The following is a 9,934-nucleotide window of genomic DNA, read 5'->3' on the forward strand; positions in this document are numbered from 1 at the left end:
ATTTAATTGAATATCCCTATAATAGATATGTTTGAAAGTTAATAGGATTTTCGCAAAGGTTTTTCTCGTTTGTCCTTATTACAATAGATATAAGGTTTAAATAAAAGAACAAGAGGGCTAGGGCACTCCGCCCTCGCTTGTTATTGGTTGGAAAATATGATCCAGTAACCAATCAGAAATCAGATTCCCGACCCCTATTCGAAATTTGAATATTCAGCATTATTTTATTTCAGTTCTATTATGACCTCTGATGGGAAAGGATCCTTTAGGGATTCTACAGAAATATAATTTCATTGTGTTTTAATAATTTGTGTGGATTGCTTTATAGTGATCAGTGTTTATGCCAACCGTAACGAATAATACTGAAGATAAAGGTTAGAATTAACTATATTATTTTATAAATAAAATACTAGGTACTCAAATTGACCCCTTGAAAAGCACAAGATTATAAATATAAATGAAAATCCTGAAAATAGGCTTCATAAACTAGAGAGACTTCCTTCTTTTGAAGGGTTATTAAAAGTAAATTAATAAATGTTCTCATAATAATCCCTCAGTCCCGGAATCACAGACACAATAGAAAATCTATTGTGTCGCGGCCCGATCGGGCCGCTCGGTGGTCAATGGAATAATATGTAAAATACGTACGTACGTACACGCCGTACATACGCTATATCCAAACATCTCTAATACCGTTTTTTTAGTATTTCCGCATCAAATTCCAAAGCACTGTCTTATTATTATATAGACATTGCTAAACCACTATCACAATACATAAAGAAAATACCAAAATGGTTAAATAACTTGAATATTATAATATAGTCAAAATAAAGTAGAACAATTATCAATTTTCATTTAGTCTGGTACAGATAATTAAAAATACAATGTGATGATTTAAAATTAATTTCTATTTATATTGCCGGATGTTGCTATCACAGGAAATGATGCATCGGTTGGTATTTATTTTAAATAAATAAATACTTAGTATGTACCTATAATTGTATTTTTCGTATGTGTATAGTTATTTTCAGTACCGTTTATTTACTTTGTGATGGCATTAGATACAGACTTAATTTTTTAAATGTTCCAACCAAGTGGTACCTATTTCCTGAAATGCATTAAAGAAAATAGAAGCGATCTTAACAATAATTATCGTGCTATCACTTTAATTTCTATATTATTTTGCAAATTTTTACGGAAAAATGAACGCTCTCTTTACAATTTACAAAATAACGTTAAGGTGATGAATTAATTTTTCTAACATTTACGGCCCTTTTCAAACCTTCGTAATTTTTATATTATTAAAGTTGTCGTGATGAAAATTCTTCACAAGAAAGTTCAATAGTAACACAATACGTCTACCGTTTTAGAAACATGATTCCATGATATTTTCTCGATAGAAAAAAAATACAAAGTTATCATTGTTATTTTTTTTTAATCTCTGGCATCTTCAAAATAACAAACGTAAAGTTACGACTTTTTGGATATTAACTATAAAATATACAACCTATACGTCTACCGATTTAGAATTTTGAAATACGCGATGGTTTTGAAATAAACAAGAAATACTTGAAATTAGCGCGCGACCAGCCAATATAGTGAGAGCCGCCCTGTATCTTCCTACCCCGATCGCTGCACGAGTCATTCCCGCTACGGCCGTCACACGGGGAACTTGTGTCGCTCGCGCAATCGTAAAAAAGGGTGACAACACAATAAGACAAAATGAGACAAATGGGGACAATAAAGAAAATAAGAAGAAGAAACATAAAGGTTGGAGGAAAAAGAATGCTTACAATTGGAACAAATTAATGAAGTAAGTTGGTTTTATTTTAAATTTGATGATAATTGTATTATAGACGATGTTTGATATGTACCCCTGTTTTAAGTACATAACGAATGTGTAAGATTTTTTCATTTATAGCATAAATAATCTGTTCAGAAATCCGGAATCCAGAAGGAAAATAAACCCACTGATTGTTCACAATGTGAATCCACTCCTTCGTAAGTACCTTTATTCAGTCAAAAATGTATGTTATCAAAGCTCTACTGGTTTTATCGCATGATTCCATTTTTAGCAAAAAGCAACAAAGTGCAAAGAAATAAAAAATCATGGTGAACTTAGTGGAAGTATGGCGGACATAATATGGAACAGGAGCTCATTGGAGTAGTATTATATTTAAAAAAAATACGAAATAATTTCAAGAATTACATTTCTTAGAAGGTGGTAGATAAGTATGTTGTATAAAGAATTTGATGTTGATATTTATTTCATTTATACTTACTACACCTGTGCGGGAAATTGCTTAGTAATAAAACAGGTTTATATTCATACTAGCGGTCCGCCCCGGCTTCGCCCGTGGTACATATTTACGTTTTCTCTACATAAAAACCATCCTCGTACTTCAAGGAATATAATAAAAAAAGAATTATCGAAATCGGTTCAGCCGTTCTCGAGTTATGCGCTTACCAACACATTTTGCGATTCATTTTTATATACAGGGTGTCCCACTTTCGGTATACTAAGCGCGAAGGGACTTGTAGTTTTGCATACACTGATCACATAAAAAATACTTAAATAACAAAATTACGCGAAAAATTTTTTGCTAAATTTTTCCTTAAAATCCATGTATTCGTCTCTAGCTTCGCGCAGCCGGTATATACCGCTTCGCTAATGTGAGTATTTTGTCTATGAAAACATAATCTTAAACGATAGCTCACATGCGGGTGGCAAAGTTGGGCGGTTTGCTTGTTGGGGGTGTACACATGGAATTTTAAGAATTCCTCTATTTAAAAAAAAAATGCGTCTGGAATTTTATAATTATTTTTTACGTACTCAGCGTATGCAAAACTACAAGTCCCTTTGCGCTTAGTATACCGAAAGTGGGACACCCTGTATAAGATTTACATAGTAATGTGAGTTTTCATTTCGAAAAATTTTGTGTAAGTATGTACATATATTAAATTGAGTTCCTGGGTGATCTGGAAACACAATTGGGCCCGGAAGATTTTTGTGGGATGATTGGTTGATTCGCTTTCACATTAGCTAATATTATGTATTTTTGTTGTTAGAAAGTAAACTTAATTTAATGTTTATAATACATTATTATTGGTATAAATAAGCCAGTGTTCGTCTCACATTGCTGTACCTGCCTACCTACCCTACCAGGGCCTAACTTTGTTCTGGCTATTTTATTTTGATTATTTGTAATGAATAATTACAATTATAATAGAGTGCAAAAAATAAATACATGCGTCAATATATTTTGTGTGTTTTTTTAAACAATTTTTTTATTTAAAAAAATATCATTCCGACCGCGGCTTTGCCCGCGTGGAATTAGATTATATCGTGAATCCTGTCTTATCCCACAGAAGTGTTCAGTTCGGATAAAAAGTATCCTATGTGTAAATCCAGGCAATTAGCTATATTTTATCAAAATTGGTAATGTAGTCTTGACGTGATTAAGTAACAACTAACAAAAAAATATACAAATTAACATCCAAAGTTTCGCATCAGTTTTACTGTATTAGTGATATCTTCCACTCTTGACTTTGACTGAGAAGAATTAGGGTTTATAACTTCTTTCAGAAATATTACCTTTCATTTCTGGGCATGACGTAATATCTACGTCAGCATCAAATTCTATCTAAATCCATTCAGTAGTCCGCGTTATTGAGTACCATTTCATTTTTTCAGAGTAACAATATTTTTTGTTATTTTAAAGATTATTTATAACCTGTATTATTTTGTAATAAAGTAAACATTACGAAATAATAATAATTATTAATAATGTCTAAGTAGTTGTTAAAAAGATTATTTGTTTATAAGCAAGAAAATAAAACCAATAAATCAACAATTAAATATATGTATAAGAATATTATAACTGTATGACGACTCCATACATGTTTGTCCCGAGTCGGCCAGCGGCAGCGCGGCGAGTTTGCAAGAATGACTTCGCGCACACCCGCGTTCGCGATAGCGAGCTATTAGACTCCGCCCGCCAAGCAGTAGATTTTTTTTTGTGTATCGTCTTAACACATCAGTTTGAAGTATTTTTATTTATTCTCAGTGCATCTTTTTATCAATGCTCTGTTGCATATAAATAAATAATTATAAAAGAGTATTAGCAAGGAATAACAACGTTTTTAGATTTGACAAAAGCATTTGATTTTGTTTATAATGATGTTTAACTCCCAAGTCCCAACTAAGTATTAGAACATGGGTTCTAATATGGATTAGAGGCATTGATTTGGCAAGAGGAGGTAGTTACTCTATGTAGGTATCATTCATAAGTCATAACAATGTAGAGAAATCGCAAATTTCAATCATAAACAAATATAATATACAATATACATATAATAAATGGTGTGCCACAAAGAAGTATTATGGGACATTTGCTATTTCTCTAGTTTATATTAATGATTTCCAAAATGCGGTGAATTATATTTCATAATTCATGTTATAATTAAATATTAATTTGAATTTTCATTTGTGATTAGAGCCTCAGTCCCATCCCTTTTAAACAGATATAACTTGGTGTAAAGTAACTTTGGGTGTGTGTTGTGATGATAGGTAATATATTTAATATGCCAATTTGTGCCTCCTAGCGTACACCAACGCTATGACGTCAGACCAAGAGTCATGTTCGGATGAGGAGCCAGACAGCGAGATGCTGAGCGATGATCTTTGCCTGCCTGATAGTGATGACGACAGGCAGTGTACCAGGACCACACAGGTAATAAGGTGTACCTTATAACACATGTATTAAAATGTGATTTAACAAAGTAAAGTACGTTAATCATCTTCAACCCGTCTTTTAACCACATTATTTCATCAAGGCATATGCAAAGTTTTATAAAAAAAGGATTTAAGTTTAGGTTCAATCAAAATCACCAAAATTTTAGGCTTTTGCATTATGTGCCTTATGAATAACGAAGTTTTGTCCATAGAATCTGACAGAGGACATGCCAACCCTGAACGCCTGTCTCCTACGGCCTCCTCGCAAGCTGTTCACGAACTGCAGGGAGCGCTGGCGGCAGCAGAACGTCAGCGGCGCGTTCGCGGAGCTGCGGCGGCTGGTGCCCACGTACCCGCATGATAAGAAGCTCTCCAAGAACGAGATACTAAGGATGGCTATCAGGTACATTGTAATTACAAATAATAAGTAACTAATAGTCCAAACTATACCTAGACTATCTCTACATAGTGGATTAAGTGCTTATACATACATATATATTAATCGTTGTTTCTTTACAGGTATATAGGCTTATTATGCGAAGTACTGGAGTGGCAAAAGAACCACGGTCTGCTCACTAACAAGGAGAATTCTGGTCTCGCAATCAAATGTGAATCTCCATTAAGCCCTTTGTCCCGTCGAATGCGTCTCAAAAGACCATACGACGAAATAAGAAGACCAGAAGACGTAGAATATTTGAGATACGGCAATGAGGAAAACGAGGAATTCAAAATGAGAGCACATTGCAATAAAACCTTTTTCTTTGGTAAGGATTTGAAGATTCTCCGCAGCCAGTATTATTTGCAGACGAAATGGCGGCAAATGCCGTTCAGGAATTTGACGGGAGAGAGAAATGGGAATAATTTGCTTATGATAGCGCCGGGGAAGGAAGACGATATTATCGGTAAAAATAAAAATAATGAGAAAGATGGTGAAAAATAAAAGGATAGGATGTTTTTATACAAAATGAGAAGTGTTGAAAAGTTAAAATGATATCTATGCAGCCAATGTGCAGCTAAGCAGTAGGTGATGTTACTACATAAGTAGTATTGAAGGAAATCTCTTTGTTTATTAATTAATAGTTAGTAATGATGGCACTGTTGGATAATTTCAACTTTACTTCGAGTATTATAGTGAATCTAAATTTATGGTAAACGTGAAAAAATGTTCCAAAAATTATTCTTAAATAATATTATGTGCAATAATTTATTTGTAAGTATGTATTGTAAATGTTTCTTAATAAATGGTATAAAATATGGTGTCGTTTATTTTCAACAGTCCACTTGGTAGAACAATAAATTATATACCAGCAAATATCAATAATTATAGACTACAATTTGAGGTACCAACTGCACAATCTTGCTTATTTATGTCAGTGATGAAAAACTCAAACATAAAAAGTAGGAAATTTCCACTTTTCAAGATTATCTATGTAACTCGTTGTTCAAATTTTACTTCTAATTGTTCAAAGTTAGTTTATGCCCACAGAAATCTATATAAGAATTAAGATCTGTTAGCTTTATTTAATACTAGAGGTCCGCCCCGGCTTGGCCGTGGTACATATTTCGCAATAAAGGGTAGCCTATGTTCTTTCTCGGGTATCAAAATATCTCCATACCAAATTTCATGCAAATTGGTTCAGTAGTTCAGGCGTGATTGAGTAACAGACAGACAGACAGAGTTACTTTCGCATTTATAATATTAGTATGGATTAGTATTTAATATTAGCATTTCGTTTTTACAGTTTTTACTTCAAAAAGTTAATTTCTGTCGTTCTGTACCTACTGTTTTGGAATCTAGAGCGGTAATTGCCACTCCATATATTTCTTCACGAATAAACATTGACTTTTGAAGTGAAACTTCTTTAGGTGCGTTGAAAGTAAAATTTCAAGGTCGCGTCATGGCAATACCGTCACGTAATAGTGTAACGAGACGATTTTGGTGTCTTTGAATATTGGTAAATGGCAAGGAAGTTTAACTTCGGACACGTGTGCTCGGCAAGCACGCTTTTTGTCTAAATTACATTTATGTTCAATATTTGGTAACAGTACAGTAGGTATAGACCGATTCTGTCGATAAGGTAAAAAAAAGGAGGAGGTTACAACTTACAAAATAAGAAAATAAGATGAGGCATGGGAATTTTTTTAAATCATCACTACATAGTATAAAACAAAGTTGCTTTCTCTGTCCCTATGTCCCTTTGTATGCTTAAATCTTTAAAACTACGCAACGGATTTGGATGCGGTTTTTGAAGTGAAACTTCTTTATCGGGGTTTGACAAAAATTTAATGTAACATTTTTGCGTTACGCCGTACGCGTGACATTTTTGCGTTAATTACGCCGTACGCGTGACATTTTTGCGTTACGCCATACTCGTGACATTTTTAAGGTCATAAAGAAGTTTTACTTCTTACGTGTGTACTCTAGTACACGCATACATTTTATTTAATAGATAGAGTGATTCAAGAGGAAGGTTTTTGTAGGTATATAATTTATTGGGTTTTAGACAAAGCGGGCGAAGCCGCGGGCGGGAAGCTAGTCTGTTATAAAGACTGAAACAAACACTAATATTCACTATTAAAATATATAGACTAATATGCTTCACAACACATATATTATAACAGGAAAAAAATTGAAATTGAAACATATTATATGTATGTGTTCCCATAGAATATATTATCAATAAAAGTTAATCTCACCCCACATTAGGGGTATTAAAAAGTCGAGCACGCGTCAATTGTGATCTCGAATGAATTGAGGGGATTATTCAGTTGGATACATTTTGATTTTATACTAGCTTCTCACCCTGATTTTGCCATTTGCGAATAAATGATACTTTGTACGAGGGTAATTTATGAACTACGTTATCTTTGTAAGTATTATGTATATTTTTTGGCCATACCATACCTAATAAATAAAACATAATAACCAAACATAATATAATAAGCAATTAGCTACATCAAAACTATTATAATTTATTTACAATATCATTATAATTAAATATTGAACATAACCGGACACCTTCCGTGGACCATAACTTAGACCGGACGCGCTTGATTTGCTAAGGTGAGGTTTTATATTTCAAGAGAAATAAATATTCATACATAATATGTCATACGTGCATATTTTTGAAAATCATGACCCCTCCTAACACAGTCGGGTAATAGATAATATATTTTATTATTATGATAAAGCACGCATCCAATAAGGATATTAGCACAAGACACGTGACCCGACGCCGCTCGCGGTTGCGATAAAAATATTTGCCTTGTATTAATTTGAGATTTGCAATTCATTGCTTGGATAATTCCTTATCAATAAGATTTAAAGTAAATTTATTTTTTTGGTTTTCTGAACAAAAAAAAGAATATTAGAAATATTTTTTTCCTTGTAAAAATAAGAGAAAATAAAATCAAAAATATTGCATGTATTAGAATATTAATTTAAGGATTAAATAAAAAAAAATACAAAAGTGTGCGATGGCCGGGAATCGAACCCGGATCAACTGCTTGGAAGGCAACTATGCTGACCATTACACCACCATCGCTTGTGAAGCCCAGTTGAAAAATCAAATCTTGTATTTTTTATTAAAACTGTAAAGTGAATAATTAGATAAGTAAGTACTGTAATTATTATAATTTTGTTTATATTAATTTATTTACATTTTACGTAATAAACAAGTTGCTATTAATAAAGTATAGTTTTAACATTTTGTTATAGTGACTTTTAACTAATTTTGATCGAATAAAGAATCACTTTACAGATCTATTGTTATTTTATGAACAGAATTATTGTTCCTTTATTTATTATTAATTATTAACTTATTACCTAATGTTATAAACGTGAAGGTTTTTGATCTTTGGTAGGTAGGTACACTTGAAGCCTGTATGAAATTCAGTGCAGATATTTGGTGCCAGTTCGTATATATTATAATGTATACCGTATATATATCTACTTGTGTTACATGCATTTTAAAGCCTCATAGTTTTCTATTATTTTGATCGTATATTCATAGCCAATGAAACCACAAAATATAAAGATAAATAATAACTACCCTATCGCGCCTACCAGTCACGTGTGAATTGTGATGTCATTTGTCAAACCCTAAATTTATTCATCTGTACTCAAAATCTCGAGGGAAATGTACTTTGAACTGTGTTAAGTATCATGGTCCTGATGATAAGATTGGTGGTATTCATTAAATAAGTAAAAATATGATAGGATTTTAAACGTTCCTAATGAACTTAAAAACTTAAAAAATACTTGGATATTGTAAAGAGAGTATGTATACCAAAATAATAAACGTAATTCTTAAAATAACAGTCGTATTTTTCACACTTTTTATGAAAGTTTCCAGAGGATAAAAGATAATTACTTCCTAATCTTTACAGACTATACTTTCCGGTGTTTATAAAACATGGCGGCGAATAATCTTCAATTAATTACTTGACCTTTTATTTTGTAATGGTACGAAAAAATTAAAACTTCAAGACTTATTTTTAATCCCTTACTCTTAAAATTTCTTTAGCTGCGTATAATTCTTAATCTTTGGACAAGGGTGTTATGCAAAGAATTAAATTATTATCCGAACATTTTTTATTAGGTGAAACAGGAAACCATGGTGAAACGTATGATAATAATTGTAACTCTATCTTAAAGCTTTAAAAGCTCAAAGCTAAGCTATATTTAAAACCTTTTATTAGATAAATTAAAATGAACATAAATAATTAGTTTGTATCGACATGAATTTCTCCTGTCATGTCTGTATTATAAAACCAAAAAATTGTGAACCGATTTTGATTAAATTAAATTGTCACATACGAGTAGTTCTCAATTATTTATGTTGTGAATGACACGTTATGAAATGAACATAAAATACAATTTATGTGTCATTTGTCTAAAATTCTTTAGTTATTATCATCTTTATAAAAACTATATAAATATTATTCATAACACCAGTAGTGAATGTGTTATACTTAAACGTATTTTATCACTCTCAGAATAACAAATAGATATAAATTGCATCATTAAAAGATTGCCAGCCCTAAAATCACTTATCCAAAACAAATTGGGAGCAACCCTACTGTTATCAGCACTTCGCACGCGTGCCGGGTTGCCACCTCGCGCCGTTATATGGGGATAACAATAGGGCTGCCACTCGCTTGTTTATATTTTTATTTATCGTTTATATTGGATTAAGG

General features: G+C 32.2%; 2 protein-coding genes and 1 non-coding gene across 3 annotated transcripts; 2 read left to right on the top strand and 1 right to left on the bottom strand.

The window, feature by feature from the left end:
• Positions 1-242: 242 nt before the first annotated feature.
• LOC149478255 (uncharacterized) lies at positions 243-5,940 on the top strand. Its single transcript, XM_089709443.1, has 4 exons — positions 243-374; positions 4,606-4,733; positions 4,948-5,138; positions 5,255-5,940. Exons 1-4 carry the CDS (start codon positions 341-343, stop codon positions 5,673-5,675), a joined length of 774 nt encoding a protein of 257 aa, XP_089565569.1. The 5' UTR covers positions 243-340; the 3' UTR covers positions 5,676-5,940.
• On the top strand, positions 924-2,260 carry LOC149478256 (uncharacterized). The gene is made up of 4 exons (XM_089709156.1): positions 924-952; positions 1,580-1,813; positions 1,940-2,001; positions 2,076-2,260. The coding sequence occupies exons 1-4, from the start codon at positions 924-926 to the stop codon at positions 2,114-2,116; spliced, it is 366 nt and encodes a 121-aa protein (XP_089565282.1). The 3' UTR covers positions 2,117-2,260.
• Positions 5,941-8,208: 2,268 nt separating the features above from the next.
• On the bottom strand, positions 8,209-8,280 carry TRNAG-UCC (transfer RNA glycine (anticodon UCC)). Its single transcript has one exon. It is a non-coding gene; the product is annotated as a tRNA-Gly (tRNA).
• Between the last annotated feature and the right edge of the window lie 1,654 nt (positions 8,281-9,934).

The sequence above is a fragment of the Colias philodice genome, chromosome 22 (genome assembly GCF_061535455.1).
Source record: "Colias philodice isolate Cphi_HAF_F1 chromosome 22, ilColPhil1 Martin Lab GWU primary, whole genome shotgun sequence".
NCBI lineage: Eukaryota > Metazoa > Arthropoda > Insecta > Lepidoptera > Pieridae > Colias > Colias philodice.